General features: G+C 43.3%; 3 protein-coding genes across 5 annotated transcripts in view; 2 read left to right on the forward strand and 1 right to left on the reverse strand.

The window, feature by feature from the left end:
* The first annotated feature begins 1,832 nt into the window (after positions 1-1,832).
* LOC103517203 (gamma-gliadin-like) lies at positions 1,833-2,300 on the forward strand. The gene has a single exon (XM_008482226.1). It carries the CDS (start codon positions 1,833-1,835, stop codon positions 2,292-2,294), a length of 462 nt encoding a protein of 153 aa, XP_008480448.1. The 3' UTR covers positions 2,295-2,300.
* A 110-nt stretch (positions 2,301-2,410) lies between these two features.
* The window catches only part of LOC103517201 (ribosome-recycling factor, mitochondrial), a 36,177-nt gene continuing 16,986 nt past the window's right edge, over positions 2,411-21,601 (reverse strand). Inside the window, exon 5 of the mRNA XM_017447369.2 lies at positions 2,411-2,802. The gene's annotated coding sequence lies outside the window, so the exon portion shown is untranslated. The remainder of the gene's footprint in view (positions 2,803-21,601) is intronic.
* On the forward strand, positions 16,322-21,423 carry LOC113470724. Of its 3 annotated transcripts, none has more exons than XM_026829385.1 (2): positions 16,322-18,218; positions 20,949-21,423. In XM_026829385.1, the coding sequence occupies exon 1, from the start codon at positions 16,621-16,623 to the stop codon at positions 17,056-17,058; it is 438 nt and encodes a 145-aa protein (XP_026685186.1). In that variant the 5' UTR covers positions 16,322-16,620; the 3' UTR covers positions 17,059-18,218; positions 20,949-21,423. The 3 variants fall into 3 exon arrangements, with proteins under 3 accessions (XP_026685186.1, XP_026685188.1, XP_026685187.1); XM_026829387.1 differs by having other exon boundaries at positions 16,322-18,174; positions 20,976-21,423; XM_026829386.1 differs by lacking the exon at positions 20,949-21,423 and adding an exon at positions 20,879-20,939.

The following is a 21,601-nucleotide window of genomic DNA, read 5'->3' on the forward strand; positions in this document are numbered from 1 at the left end:
CTCCTCCCGCCCCCCAGCCAGTTGTCTACTGCCCCCGCAGACAGCTCCTTCCCAACCTGCCCCAGCAGCTGTCTCTCCCCCCCAGTCCGCCCCTGCAGCTGCCCCCCCTTCCCGGCCTGCTCCAGCAGTTCTTTTGCCCCCTCTATTGGTGGGAGCTACTTCTGGCCCGGCTTCTGCTCCCCCTGCTGGTCCCTCTCAGCCGTCGGCTGCCGCATACCCGTATATGATCCCTCCTCAAGGCCTGTTGGGTCATTACCCACACATTGATCCTGGGTATTATGGACTCTATCATGGTGGATACCAGGGTCCACCTCACAGATCCCACATGGGGATTCCTCCCAGGGACACTCCGCCGGTTCCCTCAGAAGATGACGATGAAGAAGAATCCAACTCTGAGGACGAGGCTGGCATTTCCCATCCACTCTTCTCATTGGCTCCCTCTACTAGGGACCGTTCGCCTTCCGTTCCTGACCCTGACCCGGAACTTGCTTCTCAGGGAATTTCTTGCCAGAAGCTTGGTAGTCCTGCTTGGAATAGGGTTAGGTATTCGGAGTCTCAGAAGGCTCTTCAGGCGGGAGGTGTATTTAAACCCCTCTCAGTCCCGGGGGAAATTCCTCTTCCCAACAGTTCGACATTCGAAAACCTTTCCAGACAGGACTCTTTTCTAGGGACTCTGTCCCATGGCCTCCTTCTTCAAAGGAATGCGCTGTCCGGGGCTATGAACACTTTAGCAGAAAAATTCCCCGAAGTGAGGGAGGAGTTGGGGTCAATTTTTAGTGATGACGGCGAATTGAAGCAGGTGTCTGATAACCTGCTTCAGTATGTTTGCGGTAAGAGAGCCGAGTGCTTTGAAGCTCGGCGTAGGCTTGTAGAGCCTAAGGACCCCCAATTAGCCAGATTAGTGAGGGCTATTCCTCCTTCCCCTTCCTGTCTCTTCGAGGAGGCTCAGTTACGTACGTGTAAATGACTTGTTAAATTGCTCAATCCTTTTTATTGTTGTGATACCTATTAAAAAGTGTTTTTAATAGTGTTTTTTAATTCCTGTGATCAGTGGGTCACTGGGATAATATTATTGTTAACAATAGCAACCCTGTGACCTGTGACCCACTAATCACAGTTTGGGCCCTGTTGTTTAAGCAGTTCCTCTTGTTTGCCAATCCGCAACCCACCAAACCTGTGCTCCTGCTCTTGGACGGACATGCTTCACATCCAAAAAACCTCGAGCTCATCAAGATGGCGCGCGATAATATTGTGGTGCTGCTCTGCTTCCCACCACACTGCACGCATAGGATGCAACCGTTAGATGTGTCGCTCATGGGACCCTTGAGCACTTATTATGAGCAAGAGGCTTGAACTCCTACGCCCCCATGAGAGAAAGGACCAAAAAGTGGACGGTGCGTTCCATTTGCCACCTGTTTGATTTGGCAGCAAGTAATGCGTGGATACCATACAAATCCGACCAAACCAACAAGGGAAAATCAACCAAAGAAATCTTGCAACTGAGAGCTGAGAGGTTTTAAGTTACTTCTTGGAGAAAGACTAGTTTCATCTGAAGTTGTTGAGACTGACGATGAAGTTGTTGAGACACTCAGGACTGGCCTTCAGGACTAAAGCATGACAGAGCTCAAAAACAGCTTGGGACTCAGGATACAAATACATCGATCAGTTGGAGAAGAGAAAACTCGAACAGGAGCAACTGATTGCACTTCTGAATGAAAAGATTCAGAACCTGATGTCCGCGCCCCAAGTCAACCGGCCCAATGCCGCTGATATTCGGAGTTCCACATCTCAAAATGTACCACCGAGGGAATCGAGGGATCAGAACATGGATTATGGCAATCAGATGTCCTTCGTGGGAACAAGGAAAAGTAACGTTCCATCCGTTACAACGAAAGCCACAGAAGCCCTCAAAGAAGCCACAGCAGTCCACCAATGAGCCACAGCAGCCCTCCAAGGAGCCACAGCAGCCCTCCAAGGAGCTACCGCAGTCCTCGAAGAAGCCACAGCAGCCCTCTAAGAAGCCACAGCAGCCCTCCAAGGAGCCACAGCAGTCCTCCAAGGAGCCACAGCAGCCCTCCAAGGAGCTACCGCAGTCCTCGAAGAAGCCACAGCAGCCCTCAAAGGAACCACCGCGAAAGACATCTGAAAAAGAAGCCTGGTACTGTTTTGTGTGTGAAGTTTGTGAATTTAAGGACATGAGAGCATGCAACATATGTGCTAGGTTTGCACATGAAGAGTGCATTGGGTTCACCAAAGACGATGATGATTTGTTTGTATGTCCCAGTTGTGAGTAAGGTACATCATTATTTAGTTTATTATTTTTTTAGTTTCATTGATGTTTATTTAGTTAAATCTCCTTAATTCTTTAATAAAGAAGTGATATATGAGTGAATGGTCGGAAATTAGGCCAGTGGACGGAAATACAGGCATCGAATGGTCGGAATTATGGTCAATTTCAATGTAAGTGCAAAGGTTAATTATTATTGCTAGAAAGATATTAAGAAAAATTTTGTTTTGATGTGAAAGTTGTAAAATTTATTTCTAAATAGGTACTATTCCATTTTCTTTAATTTTAATTTTCCAGATTTCTGATTGCCCTCTACTCTCATGTCACAACTAACTTGAAGTACATTAAATCCGTGACCCATAAATTTCTGATTGCGGGACACACACAGAACGAGGCGGACTCCGTAAGTCCGTACATTCTGTAATTGAGAAGGCAGTTTATAAATGTTGAAGCTGTTGGAGAGGATCATCCAATAAGGGTGGCTCTACCTACACCAAGAGAATACCAGCCGACACCTGCAACAATAGACCATAGCTATTGTGTAAATCGTGGCGCAACTGCCTCGGTCATACATGTGTTCGAAGAGCCGGGCTAACCTCAGGCCCTGTATATGTTCAAGAACGCCAGGCAACTTCGGGCTACCATGTTCCCTACCAACTATAATATGGAGGTAGAAACAGATTTACAATCGAGGGGCAATTTGAAAAAGGGGCGAAAGTCAAATTTCGCCCTTTTTCCGAATTCTGCATTTTGGAGTCTGCGCCTTCGCTTGACCCAGTGAGATAGCCTTCAACATTTTCATCGTGTGTAAACGCCCTTATCCATTCCTCTTTGCATATCTTTAAGCACCCACCTCAGGCCCTGTATATGTTCAAGAACGCCAGGCAACTTCGGGCTACCATGTTCCCTACCAACTATAATATGGAGGTAGAAACAGATTTACAATCGAGGGGCAATTTGAAAAAGGGGCGAAAGTCAAATTTCGCCCTTTTTCCGAATTCTGCATTTTGGAGTCTGCGCCTTCGCTTGACCCAGTGAGATAGCCTTCAACATTTTCATCGTGTGTAAACGCCCTTATCCATTCCTCTTTGCATATCTTTAAGCAACGAGCACAAAGATTCTCCTTCTAGGCCTGCAAGGCATTGTTATGAATCAGTGCGCTTCAAATTTTCAAAGTGTGTAAACCTCTTCATTTTGCCATTTTAGTATTTGAATTCATTTTATATTTTTATCCTCAATTATCTTCGTCCATCTTTGAATTTACTTCATGGTAAGTATTGTTTTCGTTTCCCCTTCTGCTTGTTGGTTCTGGGGCTTTGTTTTAGACCTCTTGCTTATGGCCTACCTCTTGCGGCTCTGCGACTCGTTCCAGTCCCCATGTTGTGTAGGCAGGCCGTCAGCGCCGCTTGGCTTGCAGGCTTGGTCCTCTTGCCTTTGGTCTCTCTCATGCGGCTCTACGGCCTAGTCCCAGTCTCCATGCTGAGTAGACCAGGCCCTCGGGCCTTTTCCCATGTAGCTCTGCGGCCTTGCCCAGTCTCCATGCTGAGTAGTCCAGGCCCTCGTGCCTTCTTTTCCTCTCCTCTCCCATATAGCTCTGCGGCCTTGCCCAGTCTCCATGCTGAGTAGACGCCTTCCTTTTCTCTTCTCTCACATGCGGCCTTGCCCGGTCCCCATGTTCTTAACGCTTTTCTTTTGGGAGCTATGGGCCTTGTCCCATTCTCTCTTTCAAGTGGTTCTTTTTCCTGTGTCTCCCCCCAGCTCCCATGTAGCTCTGCGGCCTTGCCCAGTCTCCATGCTGAGTAGACGCCTTCCATTTCTCTTCTCTCACATGCGGCCTTGCCCGGTCTCCATGTTCTTAACGCTTTTCTTTTGGGAGCTATGGGCCTTGTCCCATTCTCTCTTTCAAGTGGTTCTTTTTCCTGTGTCTCCCCCCAGTACACGGGTTGTGTATTCGGAGGCTCTGCGGCCTAGTCCCAGTCCCCGTTGTGAGCAGGATGGTTCTAAAAATGTTTTGTTATGCTGGTTTCTTACAGGAGATGCCTCCTGAGAGAGATGCCCCAGAGGCTCCCCCGGATGCAAAGCGGATACGCCTTCTTGAGAGCTATATTGTCTATGAAGCCGTAGATTTTCATGATGTTGTTTAGCAGTCTCTCCTCCCTTTTTTCCAAGCGGTTTGATTGGAGAAGGTTCGATGCCAGCGCATGTTTGGCTTCATCTGCGATTGAGTTGAATTGTTTTGTGAGCTCTTCCATATTGCTCACTGCCTGAAGCAGCACGCAGAGGCTTTTCTTTGATTTCGATCTAATATAATATTTTGTGTTTTTCATGATATATGAATATCGGATTACTATAAGTAAAATCAGTGAAATATACAAGGCTACTTTCGTTTGTCTGAATAGAGCGACATCTTACGTCAATTACAACGTCTGTGCTTGCAAACAGGTGTACCCAAAGTACAGACCTGTGAGCAGGGAAGAAGGTGTGTATTGCGTATACTTCGAACCTATTGTAAGAAAGCAAGATCTGTTTGAGTCTTATATCGATAATACATCAGACAGTTCATTTTCTTTCTGTGAGAATATAACCTTAAGGCTCTACACCTGCAAGTGAATCTAGTAGTCCATACCGTGTCAGAAGTATTTGAGGACTATAACTCCAACAATGGCACGACAATCTACATTCACCGATGCTCTGGCCAAGCTTAACTTGACCAACACTGAAGAAAACCAGAAGAAAACCAGAAGAGCAGTCCGACCTGATAGTGTACATCTTGGGAACTTACGGCAAGTAGTTACTGCCATGTCCTTGCCGGCTACCCCACTGGCCATTCGTCAGTATTTCATAGCGAGGAACCCCATACCTGGGGCAACGTTTGAGAATGATTTGTTGGTAAATCCAAACGACATAATGCCTGAAGTATACGGTATAAGCACAAATTAAACCTGCTAGGCCACGAGCTATCAGGTGATTATACCATCTTAGGTATAACACCTAATGATTTCATCAATGAGAGGGCTGGCATATCCTTCGACTATGGAAAGATGAAGGCAGATTTTGCTAAAATCTGTCCAGACTTTGGATCAGCAATGCTTGCAGATCAGGCAACTATAGAACTAGAGTTCTGTAGTAAAATTCTATATGAAGTAGGTCCAGAATCAAGGAAAGTAGGGCAGACAAAGCGAGACAAAGTCTGGAAATTCAGATTCCCAAGATCTGTTGCTGCAGGGAATGCTAGGTCACTTGGTGTCACGGCAGCTTATGTCAGCACATTCAAGATAAACCAAGTGTACAACTACACTGCAACTGACAAAGTCATCAATCTGTCAGTAAAGCATGCCACATTATTGGCCATGGATGTATTCGATAGATTAGTCGAATATGCATGTGACAAGTTGGGCAGGGATCTGCTAACACCTTTAGCTGGGGCTGTATTTAGCCTTGACGGCATTGAAATCATCTCCCTATTGTCTGGCCATAGTAGGATCAAGGTCCTACAGACCATAAATGCTAAGGTACGTGACCCAAAGTTCGCCATGTTCCACAAGTTCGCCACCTATACATAAATCATAATACAAATGAGTTTAGATAACGAACCGGTGCTGCATCAGGTGGGCATGTTCTTGCTCATTCTGATGCCTCTGTAGCACTAGTCATAGTCTGCGCCAACACATCACAGCTAGCTGCTAAAGGCAAAAGGGATGTCCGAGATTCAATAATGCTCAAGACAGCAAAGCAGTACACAGCTGCCAAAAAAGAATTCGAGCCCCACGTTGGGCGCCATATGATTTGGCTAGATTCTGTTCTAACCTTCTCTGAGCCTTTTGCTGGTTGGATACAGCTTGTGAGCCCAGAGATCCTGGCTAAAGTCTATGACCTGACGAAGTTGGATAAATCAAGAAGGTAAACGGTTTCAAGAAGATCGTAAGACTTGGCGGTGGTTATATTTTTGAGGAATTCCACGTTAAAATATACAAGTGCGCGTTATGCCGACTCGCGAAGCTCTGTCTTTTGCGTTCGCTGTTAGACCAGACAATGCCGCCCCGAGAGCAGAATGCCACCCCGCAAGGCAGAACGCCGACCCTCATCAGACGCTTCCGGCGGAGTTCGATACAAACCACTACCTTCCCCCACCCAACACCCAGGGGGCTGCAAGAAAGGTAAGGGGGCTCCAAGCCCCCAGGTACGGGCTAAAAACCGGCGAGATCCAAAATAATAGTTTTTAACCCAAGGGGGAAAAACTTGGCTATTTTTGGATGCGCTGTAGTGTTCTGCGTCGGCCGCAAAAAAAATTATTTTGATATCTCGATTATTCACGAAGATACACGAGTTTTTGTAAACAGAAACACGTGAAATTTTCAAGGTTTTCGTAGTATTTAGTAAAGTACCATTGTGAGTGTACGTACGTGTAAATGACTTGTTAAATTGCTCAATCCTTTTTATTGTTGTGATACCTATTAAAAAGTGTTTTTAATAGTGTTTTTTAATTCCTGTGATCAGTGGGTCACTGGGATAATATTATTGTTAACAATAGCAACCCTGTGACCTGTGACCCACTAATCACAGTTTGGGCCCTGTTGTTTAAGCAGTTCCTCTTGTTTGCCAATCCGCAACCCACCAAACCTGTGCTCCTGCTCTTGGACGGACATGCTTCACATCCAAAAAACCTCGAGCTCATCAAGATGGCGCGCGATAATAATGTGGTGCTGCTCTGCTTCCCACCACACTGCACGCATAGGATGCAACCGTTAGATGTGTCGCTCATGGGACCCTTGAGCACTTATTATGAGCAAGAGGCTTGAACTCCTACGCCCCCATGAGAGCAAGGACCAAAAAGTGAACGGTGCGTTCCATCTGCCACCTGTTTGATTTGGCAGCAAGTAATGCGTGGATACTATATAAAACCGACCAAACCAACAAGGGAAAATCAACCAAAGAAATCTTGCAACTGAGAGGTTTTAAGTTACTTCTTGGAGAAAGACTAGTTTCATCTGAAGTTGTTGAGACTGACGATGAAGATAATAACGTAAATGATCTTGATGAATTACCTGGTCCTAGCAAAAAGAAAAGGCAGCTCCCTGTACCTCTTCCTCAAAAGCCAGCCAGAAAGCATAGGGCTGGTCATTTGCCAGCAGTTGAAGAATCCTTTGGGAAGTGCAGGAAGCCAGGTTGTCCAAACAAATCGAAAACAAAATGTAAAACTTGCAATATTTTCCTTTGTTTTACAACCAAAAGAAATTGTTATGCTGCTCGGCACTCAACGGGGTTCGAACCTGAATCCAGTATACTGGCCTTCAGGACTAAAGTATGACAGAGCTCAAAAACAGCTTGGGACTCAGGATACAAATACATCGATCAGTTGGAGAAGAGAATACTCGAGCAGGAGCAACTGGTTGCACTTCTGAATGAAAAGATTCAGAACCTGATGTCCGCGCCCCAAGTCAACCGGCCCAATGCCGCTGATATTCCCATCGTCTAGGATTTTTACTTATACATTTGGTAGGGAACGGTTGGTTTGTCCTGGCAAATGGGATAATAACCCATTCATATTGGCATTGTGGTAGGACAGGAACGCTGTACAGCAACCCGAGAAGAAAAGTCTAAAGCTTTCAGAGCTACACATATTACTATATTTTTTTCATTTATTTTTATTATCCTGGAATCCAATATTATTATAAATCAAGATATTTAAATCAAAAACTGGTAATTCCAAAGTGCTTAAGGGATCTCTTTTGGTGTTTCTATCAAAAATTCTAACACAATATCACACTCTGTGATATTGAGGGGTATTTACCTTTCTTTAGTGCCTAAGGTAAGTTTCCTTTTAATTACTTTTTAGTTTAGGTGCTGGAGGAGGTAATATCCCTCAACTCGGTTTGTAGTGGAATACGGTGATCTTTACCGGGCCACCGCCTTTCACTGCACAAGGTGGACTGGTCGGTTTCACGATATGACCGTGTTCAACCCATCCAGGATAAGATATTGGTTCGAAAATACCAATAAGAGGGATACCTGAACATGAACCGGAAGGGGTGGTATTCGAAGAACGTCCAAGTAGTTGCTGAACCCGACCTTTCCATTTATAACATCGTCACAAGGTGGTCCGGTCGGTTTCACGACATTCAACGCATCGGTGAATATGGTGAAAGTAGCAGCACTGTTACATTTTATGGTGAACGTAGGGTAAGATATGGGATACGATATGAGGACTGACAAGGATGAACACAACAGTGTAAAGGGAAAATCAACAAGACTTGTCCCATCCCTGACAGCCTCTGCGTGGCTAAGAGTGGAGCTTCTGTCACTCCTCTTCCTAACCAGCCCTACTTCTACGACATTATCCACTCCGTTACAACAACGAAATACAACCAGTATTTCGTCAGCAGGGTGGGACCGGACATCAGTGCCGAAGTCCTATCAATGGACCTGATAGCCAATGTTCTAGCACTGACGTCTGTGAAATGTTGCAATATGAAATCACGGGTTGTACCCTTACTTTGGTCTTCTACTCGCAGCTGGACGAAATGACACAAACGTCGTTCATACAAAGAAGTTTGTTCAGGCCATTGGAAAAAAAGTTTGAAATTTTCAAATTAGCTTCAAACTTCCGAAAAAGGGCGGTATTGATTTGGCTAGATTCTGTTCTAACCTTCTCTGAGCCTTTGCTGGTTGGATACAGCTTGTGAGCCCAGAGATCCTGGCTAAAGTCTATGACCTGACGAAGTTGGATAAATCAAGAAGGTAAACGGGTTGCAAGATGAAATCACGGGTTGTACCCTTACTTTGGTCTTCTACTCACAGCTGGACGAAATGACACAAACGTCGTTCATACAAAGGAGTTTGTTCATTGCTCAGGCCATTGGAAAAAAAGTTTGAAATTTTCAAATTAGCCTCAAACTTCCGAAAAAGGGCGATATTCCATGAACGTCTAAGTAGTTCCTGGACCTGGCCTTAGCATACCTTACATGAACCAGAAAGGGGTGGTATTCGAAGAACGTACAAGTAGTTGCTGGACCTAACCTTAGCAAAGCATACCTGTATTCCTGTATATGAACCGGAACTACCGGAAGGGGTGGTATTCGAAGCTGGACCCGACCTTTCCATTTAATAACATCGTCACAAGTGTAGTGTAAACCATCTCAGAGCTGACCGAAAATCAATATTTCATTTAGCAATTTCGTCGAGCAAGCAATGTGCTATGATTCAATTTACGATTATAATCTGTACCCCCCCAAAAAATACCACTTCGTGGCATAAAAAAGACCCCGCCAAGTCGTTCCTCCCAAAATAAATCAAGTGCCCACAAAAAATAAACAAAAATCCATCCCACCCCAAAAAAGATTGGAAATCAATTTTGTACCCCGCCTTTTATTCACTTCATAGTACCTACCTTTCTTTCCCCTCATTGCACTCCTCTTTCCTCTAATATTACTTCTGCTTCACTGCATTGGCGGCGTGCCACCTACCTTTCTTTCCCCTCATTGCACTCCTCTTTCCTCTAATATTACTTCTGCTTCACTGCATTGGCGGCGTGCCACCTACCTTTCTTTCCCCTCATTGCACTCCTCTTTCCTCTAATATTACTTCTGCTTCACTGCATTGGCGGCGTGCCACCTACCTTTCTTTACCCTCATTGCACTCCTCTTTCCTCTAATCTCACTTCTGCTTCACTGCATTGGCGGCGTGCAATGCTTTAATTTTTTTTTTTCAACTAAAATTATGAAAAAAGTAACTATGACCTTCCAAAAAATATTTTTAAATGGTAAAATTATGTAAAAAAAAAGACAACAACAGTGGGATTCGAACCCCCACCCCACCCGCTCATCATAGTCAGAGATCACACTTCTTACCACTCGCACTCGGACACTCCGACTTCTGTCTCTACGAAGCACAAAACTTCCTTATTAATCAACTCGAGCGATAATTTAGAATTTTTCCCCTAAAGGTTTTAGTAAGTTTGGGTCATTCCCGAGTTAAAAATGCCATAGTAACATCATTGGGTAAGTTTTAGTTAGTTCCGACCATTTACTAGCTGGTCCTAACCAACTTTGGATATTATGTTGTATCACCTCATCAGGTAAAACCCGGCATTTTAGGAGAAAAACAGAAAAGGCCAATACATGAACCAGAAAGGGGTGGTATTCGAAGAACGTACAAGTAGTTGCTGGCCCTAACCTTAGCAAAGCATACCTGTATTCCTGTATATGAACCGGAACTACCGGAAGGGGTGGTATTCGAAGCTGGACCCGCCTTTCCATTTAATAACATCGTCACAAGGTGGACTGGTCGGTTTCACGATATGACCGTGTTCAACCCATCCAGGATAAGATATTGGTTCGAAAATACCAATAAGAGGGATACCAGACAATGCATCGCTTTCGCGTACATTGCCTTGTCAGCATTATTAAATAATCGAAAATGGTTTGGGTATGGTATTGCCACTGCCCGGCAAACCAGTATTCCATGAACGTCTAAGTAGTTCCTGGACCTGACCTTAGCATACCTTACATGAACCAGAAAGGGGTGGTATTCCAAGAACTAACCGGAAGGGGTGGTATTCGAAGAACGTACAAGTAGTTGCTGAACCCGACCTTTCCATTTAAACATCGTCACAAGGTGGTCCGGTCGGTTTCACGACATTCAACGCATCGGTGAACATGGTAAAAGTAGCAGCACTGTTACATTTGATGGTGAACGTAGGGTAAGATATGGGATGGGATATGAGGACTGACAAGGATGAACACAACAGTGTAAAGGGAAAATCAACAAGACCTGTACCATCCCTGACAGCCTCTGCGTGGCTAAGAGTGGAGCTTCTGTCACTCCTCTTCCTAACCAGCCCTACTTCTACGACATTATCCACTTCCTAGTCAACCCCGCAGTAGACCACAAGAATTCCTAATCAGCTCTACTTCTACGACATTATCCACTCCCAATACTTCCTAGTCAACCCCGCAGTGGACCACAAGTATTCCTAATCAGCTCTACTTCTACGACATTATCCACTCCCAATACTTCCTAGTCAACCCCGCAGTAGACCACAAGAATTCCTAATCAGCTCTACTTCTACGACATTATCCACTCCCAATACTTCCTAGTCAACCCCGCAGTGGACCACAAGTATTCCTAATCAGCCCTACTTCTATGACATTATCCACTCCCAATACTTCCTAGTCAACTCCGCAGTGGACCACAAGAATTCCTAATCAGCTCTACTTCTACGACATTATCCACTCCCAATACTTCCTAGTCAACCCCGCAGTGAACCACAAGAATTCCTAATCAGCCCTACTTCTATGACATTATCCACTCCCAATACTTCCTAGTCAACTCCGCAGTGGACCACAAGAATTCCTAATCAGCTCTACTTCTACGACATTATCCACTCCCAATACTTCCTAGTCAACCCCGCAGTAGACCACAAGAACGATGTTCTTATTGTTCTCGCCGGGACCAATGACTTCCTCAAGAATGTTGACGTGCACGCCATAAAGCAGGCACACAACAAGCTTGTCAAATATTGTACCAAGCGCTTCAAGCACGTCCTCCTATGTCAAATCCCTCCCATCCCTAAACTTCCTATCGAGGCCAATGAGAACATTATTCCTCCAGTAGAGGATTCAGACTCGGATTTTGAGGACAACCTTCAGCCCGCAAAAACCTGACCTGTTCACACAGTTCGGACTACAGGCCTCGTGGACCATGTTGAGACGAAGAAATCTGATGATGCGTCATGGACAGCAGCCTTTATAATAGCGTGCAGCTTCAAGTCCTACGTTGAGGACAGAAATTACCTTTTTGAACGCTTAACTACGATACAGGATGACATATTCACATTTGAACCACCTGATGACTTCGATATTATTGGTTGTGCTGAAAACCATTTCGATGGTAATACAATGGAATACTACTCGACTATCTACGGACGGTTCATGAGTCTCTGCAAGAAGAAAGACAAAAAGTCAGCAGAGGTAACTCATTTCTGACTCGACATATACAAAAAGGATTCACAGACTTTACTGATCCTGGTACTGTCAGAAGACTGGAAGAATATCAACTGAGATACCCCATCATCACGAGTGATCTTGATTCTTATGATGAGACTATATTCCGACTCTGCATGAACAATATCATACACTTTTGTATCAGAAACACGACCCCCCAACGGCATATGGGTTCTCGCTGTCTCACTGTTAGACCCCCACGGAATAGCGATATGCCTAAGCTACCTCAGACAGAAGATACAGCAAATCAATCTAATGTTGCCCCGAGCCAATTGCAATTTTCAAAAGGCGTACCTGGTATGTTACGGCACTAAATATGAGAGTAGTGACACACCTCCAGTATTTGATCAGCTCATTCATGCAGATGTGGGGCATAGGGTGAGTCGGTTCATCCCAATACTTCCTAGTCAACCCCGCAGTGGACCACAAGAACGATGCTCTTATTCTTCTCGCCCGACCAATGACTTCCTGAAGAATGTTGACGTGCACGCCTTGAAGCAGGCACACAACAAGCTTGTCAAATATTGTACCAAGCGCTTCAAGCACGTCCTCTTGTGTCAAATCCCTCCCATCCCTAAACTTCCTATCGAGCCCAATGAGAACATTAAACTGTTCAATATGTGGCTTCTCGACGTCTACTTCCAAAATTCTTACGTGTCTGTCATCCATTCCTTCTATCAGACCACCATTCCCATCCCTAACCTCTGGCCAGATACTTTGAACTCACCTACCCCTCCCAAGTATCTGATCTCATTCACCTTAACTGATGATCCGTGGTCACAAAATCTGACCACCCACCACCACCAAATCGTACCGTCGACATGGATTTCTTTAAACCAAGAAGATATTGGAACAGTTCTCCATAATGGTACCTTACCTTGATATGATATCAAGAATTGTACCACCTCATTCACCTTAACTGATGATCCGTGGTCACAAAATCTGACCACCCACCACCACCAAATCGTACCATCGACATGGATTTCTTTAAACCAAGAAGATATTGGAACAGTTCTCCATAATGGTACCTTACCTTGATATGATATCAAGAATTGTACCAGATGTTCAGGCAATCATGCAAGAAACAAATGCCCTGCGTATGGTGCAAAGTGTTTATGGTTTTTCAAATCATTTTGCTAAGTGTTGCAAGTTCAAGAAAAGAAATGCAAAAGATGCTGCCTGTGATTTTTTTTTCATCGGTGCAAATGACCAGGTAACTAAAAAGTCTTGGGAAGTTGATATTATTGTAAATAACAACAATATACCTGCTAGGTTAGATACTGGAGCCCAAGCTAATGTAATGTGTCTTTGTGAATTTATTGTATACATGTTCAAGAAAAGAAATGCAAAAGGTGCTGCCTGTGATTTTTTTTTCATAGGTGCAAATGACCAGGTAACTAAAAAGTCTTGGGAAGTTGATTATTGTAAATAACAACAATATACCTGCTAGGTTAGATACTGGAGCCCAAGCTAATGTAATGTGTCTTTGTGAATTTATTGTATACAGTGTACAGCAGACGCTGCATTGAAGTTTCTTCTTGGCCAGCTGTTCCATCCTTATCGCCCTCTATCCGAACGCCACTAGACTTCTACAGCCAGCGGATGTCTCTGCTTTCAAACCGTTGAAAAATGATGGAAAAAGGCCGTCCGGACTTGGATGCGTGACACAAAAAACGAACCGATTACCGCTAAGAAAGGCTATAACATAAAACCATACACGCTAGGTACTATATCGAACAACCCTCCCCCACCATGTACACAAGTGCCGATGTACACAAGTGCCGATATAGTTCGCTAAGTGGTTGTGTCATTGGTAGGATCTGGGAAGGGAGTATCCATTTTGTAATGTTCATAATAAACATTCTAGATAGGTAACTTTAGTTTCTAACTCCAATTCCATTTTAAACTGTTTTTCAATATTGTTAATAATTACAGTTAATTGCTCTTATTCTTATATTGTGTAATTCTTGTGTTTGCGTTTCATTTACTACCTGTGTTAGTGTTTAGTTGCTTAGTTTATTATGTCCTTTCTACTCGAAGAAGGAGAGCTTGAGGACGGTCACCGCTTTCCGACACACGTATATTACAGAGAAAGTTTTAAGAACTATACATTCCAGGGCAGGAAATAGTTATAGATGAAAGCCTAATACCTTTCAGAGGCCGCCTTATTATTAGACAATACATCCCAAATAAAGCCCACAAATACGGGATAAAAATATTCAAATTATGCTCTAAAGAAGGATATATAATTATTAGGAATAAAGGGAGAACGGGCTCTAGTCTTGATTTTAAATCATTACATGAAAGTAAAATCAAAAAATCAAATCAAGAATGATAAACTATGGGGAATAAAGGGAGAACGGGCTTTAGTCTTGATTTTAAATCATTACATGAAAGTAAAATCAAAAAATCAAATCAAGAATGATAATAAACTGAATATTAAACAGTAGGTACATAGGTACTGATTTTCTCTAATCACGATCGAATAAACTACGGGCTAAAAAATTCCCGGAGGGACGGGCCTCGTACATAGGTAATTAGGTACTGATTTTCTCTAATCACGATCGAATAAACTACGGGCTAAAAAATTCCCGGAGGGACGGGCCCAGCTTGTATAGACTCCGGCGGGAGCTATACCACCTAGCTGAGACACCTCCCCCCACTCCGCCGTCACGTTCGTCGGTGCGAAGCCCGACGGGGCCCACATCCCCGACGACCCCCTCTCCTTCGTCGTCTTCCTCGCCTTCTTCTTCGTCTTCGGCTGTTTCATCCTCGGCTTCCTCGTCGAGCGCCGCCTCTCCGACAACTTCGGCTGCTCCATCTCCGACGCCCTCGCGCGCCACGTCGCCCTTACCATCTCCGGCGACATCTCCGATACCGTCGTGACCACCGCGTCCGAACCCCCCTGCGGCCCACTTCGAACTGGTCCCGGATGTGGAGCTCACCCCACGTGGACCCCGCATCAGCATCACATTTGAGGACCCGGACGCGGTACCCTTTATGTCGGATACCGATTCAGACATTCGGACGTACCTACTACTCCCGCGGCGGAACCACAACACCAGGACCGGCGCGAGGCAACGTCCGATTCGGACTCCGAGGATTGGAGCGGTGTCCGACCCGTGGTGTCCTTTCGCTTCCACATGGGGACAGCATCGAACAGACCGGACAACGCACCGTGGACACTGTGGCTGCGGTCATCGGCTGGGTAGCCTCGAATGTCGACTTCATTCCGCCGACCTACCCTCGGAGAAGACCGAGACGACTTCCGCGGGGGCGACCGAAGAAGTACAAGAAACGAGCGCAGGAACCATAATTTAAACGCGACTGTACTCTCTGACTGGCTCTCGACTCGGTCCGTGAAGATCGGAGGTTCCTTCCCCCTCTTCCTTTTTCTGTTGTCTACCCCTACGTTTGTCTTTTTGTATATCTTGGTCTCGATCTCCGTTGGTCCGTCTCCTCGTGCACGTGAATTCTGGGTCCTCGAGACGACACCGGGCGCCTGGTTGGCGTTCCCCGCGGCCTGGGGTTCCCCCGTTCGAGGCCGGACCGACAATCTATTCCTACATATTTGTTTTTTTTTTTTTATTATCTCAATTCCTGCCAAAAGCGCGATACCCTTATTTTTATCTACTCTAGTTCCATGGACTTTATTGGTCCGAACGACACGTCCAAGACTGATACTTTTAGTTATTTAGTTTTCTGGACTTTATTGGTCCAATCCGCAAAATTGAGACTGACAACTTAGCTATGTATTCATTTTGTTTATTTTCCTTATACCTATTGTTACCTAATTGTTACATCAATAAACCTGCTCTACGGCTTTTGCCAATTGCTTGTAAAGTGAACTCCTTTTCTTTCTTCTCTCACCTAGTCTGTTTTCTTGTTTCGGCTCTTCTCTTTTAACCTTGTTCTTCGCTTTACAACAACTTACCTATGTCATATCCGTTTTGAAAAATGTTGCCATCAATGTTGTCATTTTCGTAAAAAGTCTCTTCTTCTTTTTCTTCTTCTTCTTCTTCTTCTGGTGCGGCCAAATTATTCAATGTTCCCAGGAGCAGCACCCTAGAGAGAAGAATTCTGAACAAGAACAAGAGTGTTACTGATGCTAGGAAGAAACTTGGTAACTATAAACCATAAACCAATCTTTAATGAGGAGCAAGAGATTGTCGATCACATTCTTTCCATGGAAACCCGTTTTTACGGAATTACCCTCAAAGACCTTCAGTGCTTGGCGTATGAATTAGCGGAAAAAAACAATGTCAAGCATAGCTTTAGCAAGACCACTAAGATGGCAGGCAAGGACTGGATTAGGGGATTCTGTACGATCAGATGGCCAAGTGTGTCTGGTCAAATGGCTCGACAACAAGCCACTTACCACAATTTCAACTCAAGAAGGTGCTAATCCCCTGGGCACCTGCACACGATGGTCAAAGAAGGACAGACCGTACATCCGAATTCACACATGGGGCACACAAGGAAAATATGGGTGGCGTTGACTTCCTGGATAGAATGATGAGTTACTATCGTATTAGTCATCGGACAAAGAAATGGACTGTAAGAACCATTGTGCACATGATTGACTTCGCTGTGGCAGCAGGGTGGATCATGTACAGGAGAGACATGATTGCCCAGAACACACCCCGCAACCGAATCATGGACCTTTTGGACTTCAAATTGTCCATCAAAAATCATCTGATTCATGTAGATCCTCCAGCAGAGGATTCAGACTCGGATTTTGAGGACAACCCTCAGCCCGCAAAAACCTGACCTGTTCACATAAACATAAACTAGTATGAGTATGTGTGGAAATGGAAGTCTATTCATATAGTAACAGACAGTTCATCCAGCCAGTATAGAATTAAACTCATGTTTTACCTCTTGACTAAAGTGAACAAATTTCTACCATCTATCAAGCTGTGTACCTGGAACTACCTTGAGGCTGGACATGTGAAGGGAGCTCATGATGGGATTGGGGGCACAGTGAAACGAACAGCGGATAGGTTGGTAGCTGAGGGTAAAGATGTAGACACATTTGAAGTATTTGTCAACCATTTGAATGAAGCCCTACGCAAAAATTGATTGCCCCATCATTGAGAATTCAGATATCCAAAATATTGAAAGCCATATCGAAAAAGAGAAGATAATTCCTTTTAAAGGAACAATGAAAGTCCACCAAGTTATTATTCCCAGAGTTCGGGGGAATACCAGGTATGTTAGGCGACACTGTAAGTGTTGTTATGAAGATTTATAGGTTAGTGTCATTAGCTTGAAGACCACATTTCTGCCTATTTGTTCCTATTTGTTCTGTCCTATTTGTTCTGTCTGTATAAAATATACGTTTCGTCTTATTGTACATAACTTCTATCTCCGTGTCACTTATTTATACTCCTACCTAATACCTATCAAACGCCACCTCAATAAAACATGGCGACGAAATTATTGGATTCTATAATTTCAACTGACCTCACCTGTAACCTGTAAGTAGTAACCTCGTGTAAGCACCTCATTATGGCTGTCCCTGGAGTCCCTCTTTCCACTCTTAAAAATAAACCCCTTGTCTTATTAAACGAATTGACATTTAATTCAGTGTTATTATTATTGTTCTTAAACCATGGAGGGAAGAGAAGAAGGAGAGGTCAGTGGGGATGAATACGAGGGAGCCGAAATATATATATATATATTTTTTTTTTTTTCATTTTTTTATCCCACTTCGGGCAATTTGAACAACTGATTGTTCAATTTGCCCGCACTTTTTGTTCCTATAGTTTACCATAAGAACAATCTAATTTTTGGTTTGGAGATTAAAAGAAGGTTGTATTAAATAGTGTAGTGTACAGTGTAAGTGTAGTTAATCTGGTATTTGCTGTGACAGTAAATAAGTAGGTACCTACCTAGGTATTTAGCTAGGTACCTACCTACCTACCTAGGTAACTAAGCGCTCTGTAATGAAGCAATATATTATGCCTCTAAAACCTGTAAAAAGAGGTTACAATATTTGGTGTCTCGCTGATTGTGCCACTGGTTTTGTTTATAATTTTGATTTTTATACAGGAAAAACTTCTGATAATAAGTATACTGAATTATGCCTCTAAAACCTGTAAAAAGAGGTTACAAAATTTGGTGTCTCGCTGATTGTGCCACTGGTTTTGTTTATAATTTTGATTTTTATACAGGAAAAACTTCTGATAATAAGTATACTGAATTTTCCATATGTGAATCCTCTCATCCTCCGCAGCTGACCCACCAAACCTGTGCTCCTGCTCTTGGACGGACATGCTTCACATACAAAAAACCTCGAGCTCATCAAGATGGCGCGCGATAATAATGTGGTGCTGCTCTGCTTCCCACCACACTGCACGCATAGGATGCAACCGTTAGATGTAGACACATTTGAAGTATATTTTGTCAACCATTTGAATGAAGCCCTACGCAAAATTGATTGCCCCATCATTGAGAATTCAGATATCCAAAATATTGAAAGCCATATCGAAAAAGAGAAGATAATTCCTTTTAAAGGAACAATGAAAGTCCACCAAGTTATTATTCCCAGAGTTCGGACATTCCCAGAGTTCGGGGGAATACCACGTCGAGTGGACCACGTTAGTTACTATTCTAGTGATCATCATACTGTTCCGGCAGCCTTGAACATACTTCTAGTCAGATTGGTCAGCTGCGGAGGATGAGAGGATTCAACAGACGGGTTTCATCGGTCGTAATATGTAACTTTTGGGTGGTTAGGGATGCATCGTGCATTTACCAACTGGTATTGTGGTTAAAAGCACCAAGACAGGGTAACAGAACTTGGAGAAAATCCAGAATCTCATATTCTCATTCGATATATAATAGAATGAGAATATGAGTGTCATGGTCATGTGATCAAACATGTGATTGTTACATAGTTAGGTACATTATATAAATCTATGTGTTGTTATAAACATAACCTCAGTTTTGGGATCTGGCACAGGGGCCTAATGTGAGGGCGAGATTTTTACTAAAAAATCCCACAAAAATCTGGAGGAAGGGGATTTTTTTTTTCTCCCATATTTTTCTCCTAACCTTCTAATCTCGACAACTTTTTTCTTTTTTGTTAACACCATGGAGGTATAAGGTACTACTACTTGAGCTCCTTAGGAAATACATATAACCTCCTCAGACCTGAGGTCGTATATGAGGGCTCTAGTATCAAAATGTGCTCCCTCCAATTTTTTCAAAAATGAGATATTGGTACCCCTGGAATTGGATATTAAAGCTCTTTCTATTCCTTGAAACAGTTCCTTTCAAATCGAGTTCTCTCTCCTACTTATTCGCTATGAAAAAACGCGTTTTTCTTCAAACCGTTCTCTCTCCATCTTACTACTTGAGCTCCTTAGGAAATACATACAACCTCCTCAGACCTGAGGTCGTATATGAGGGCTCTAGTATCAAAATGTGCTCTCTCCAATTTTTTCAAAAATGAGATATTGGTACCCCTGGAATTGGATTTTAAAGCTCTTTCTATTCCTAGAAACAGTTCCTTTCAAATCGAGTTCTCTCTCCTACTTATTCGCTATGAAAAAAACGCGTTTTTCTTCAAACCGTTCTCTCTCCATCTTCTGTTTGGCTTCAAAATGAACTCTCTCCGAGAACCAATCAGAGCGCTTAGATTCTGGACCACGTGACTCATTGTTTTGATTTTCTAGCCTCAGGAAAGAGCTACTTTCATGCTGTTATCAGTATTGTGCTCATTCAGATTCAGTGTTAAAAGATTAGATTTTAACTTTTGATTTAATAATTTATTGAATTTTAAAAGCGAAAAGTTTAGTAAATATTTTAATGGAGGTACCTATCACCAGCGATCATGGATATTTCCGTACAGCCAATTGGAGAAAATGAGAAGCCGAGAAAGATGTTGTAAAGCGAAGAAAAAAGGTTAAAAGAGAAGAGCCGAAACAAGAAAACAGACTAGGTGAGAGAAGAAAGAAAAGGAGTTCACTTTACATACAAATGGCAAAAGCCGTAGATCAGGTTTATTGATGTAACAATTAGGTAACAATAGGTATAAGGAAAATAAACTTTTTCTTTCTTCTCTCACCTAGTCTGTTTTCTTGTTTCGGCTCTTCTCTTTTAACCTTCTTTTTTCTTCGCTTTACAACAAAGAAGCCAAGAAAGTTGCAATCATGGAAATCCAATGTAAAGAAAAGAATAAGGTAATTAGGTAGTCAGACAATACCTTTACTTGACAATATTAGAAATAATTCAATGTTGGTCTACCGTCCATCTAAAGGCTCTCCACTGATGAATCCATGATAGGATTCAAAGGCGCTCTGTAAAGCCAAGAAAGTTGCAATCATGGAAAGCCAATGTAAAGAAAAGAATAAGGTAATTAGGTAGTCAGACAATACCTTTACTTGACAATATTAGAAATAATTCAATGTTGGTCTACCGTCCATCTAAAGGCTCTCCACTGATGAATCCATGATAGGATTCAAAGGCGCTCTGTAATGAAGCAATATATTATGCCTCTAAAACCTGTAAAAAGAGGTTACAAAATTTGGTGTCTCGCTGATTGTGCCACTGGTTTTGTTTATAATTTTGATTTTTATCCTAGGTAACTAAGTATGTAGGTACATATTAGGTATAATGTAGTAGCCTCAGTGATTAGTTGATGGTGATTAGAGGTAACTAAGTATGTAGGTACATATTAGGTATAATGTAGTAGCCTCAGTGATTAGTTGATGGTGATTAGATCCCCCTTTGTCAATGTTCCCAGGACAATCTGAAGGAGAGGCTTGTGTTTCCAAGTGTCCATTATTCCTCAGACGACCTGAAGAACAATGTAGAGTTCTCACAACAGAACTGAGTCCCTACCTACAGGAAGATTCCTAGGTAAGCACGTTTTCATTTCCTGATGAGCAGCAAAAGTAGGTACCTTCCCAACATTAACATTATTTCCATGGAAACATTTTTTACCCTCTATAACTGTGAACACTTCACCAAATGGCTCGACAACAAGCCACTTACCACAATTTCAACTCAAGAAAGTGCTAATCCCCTGGGCACCTACACACGATGGTCAAAGAAGGACAGAGAAAAATATGGGTAGCGTTGACTTCCTGGATAGAATGATGAGTTACTATCGTATTAGTCATCGGACAAAGAAATGGACTGTAAGAACCATTGTGCACATGATTGACTTCGCTGTGGCTGTGGCAGCAGGGTGGATCATGTACAGGAGAGACATGATTGCCCAGAACACACCCCGCAACCGAATCATGGACCTTTTGGACTTCATTTTTCATTTCCTGATGAGCAGCAAAAGTAGGTACCTTCC

Source organism: Diaphorina citri, unplaced genomic scaffold (genome assembly GCF_000475195.1).
Source record: "Diaphorina citri unplaced genomic scaffold, Diaci psyllid genome assembly version 1.1 scaffold1779, whole genome shotgun sequence".
In the NCBI taxonomy this organism is placed as follows: domain Eukaryota; kingdom Metazoa; phylum Arthropoda; class Insecta; order Hemiptera; family Psyllidae; genus Diaphorina; species Diaphorina citri.

Excerpts from the sequence above, each read along its gene's own strand:
- LOC103517203 (XM_008482226.1), top strand. The coding sequence starts at position 1,833 with ATGGCAATCAGATGTCCTTCGTGGGAACAAGGAAAAGTAACGTTCCAT.
- LOC113470724 (XM_026829385.1), top strand. The coding sequence starts at position 16,621 with ATGGCCAAGTGTGTCTGGTCAAATGGCTCGACAACAAGCCACTTACCA.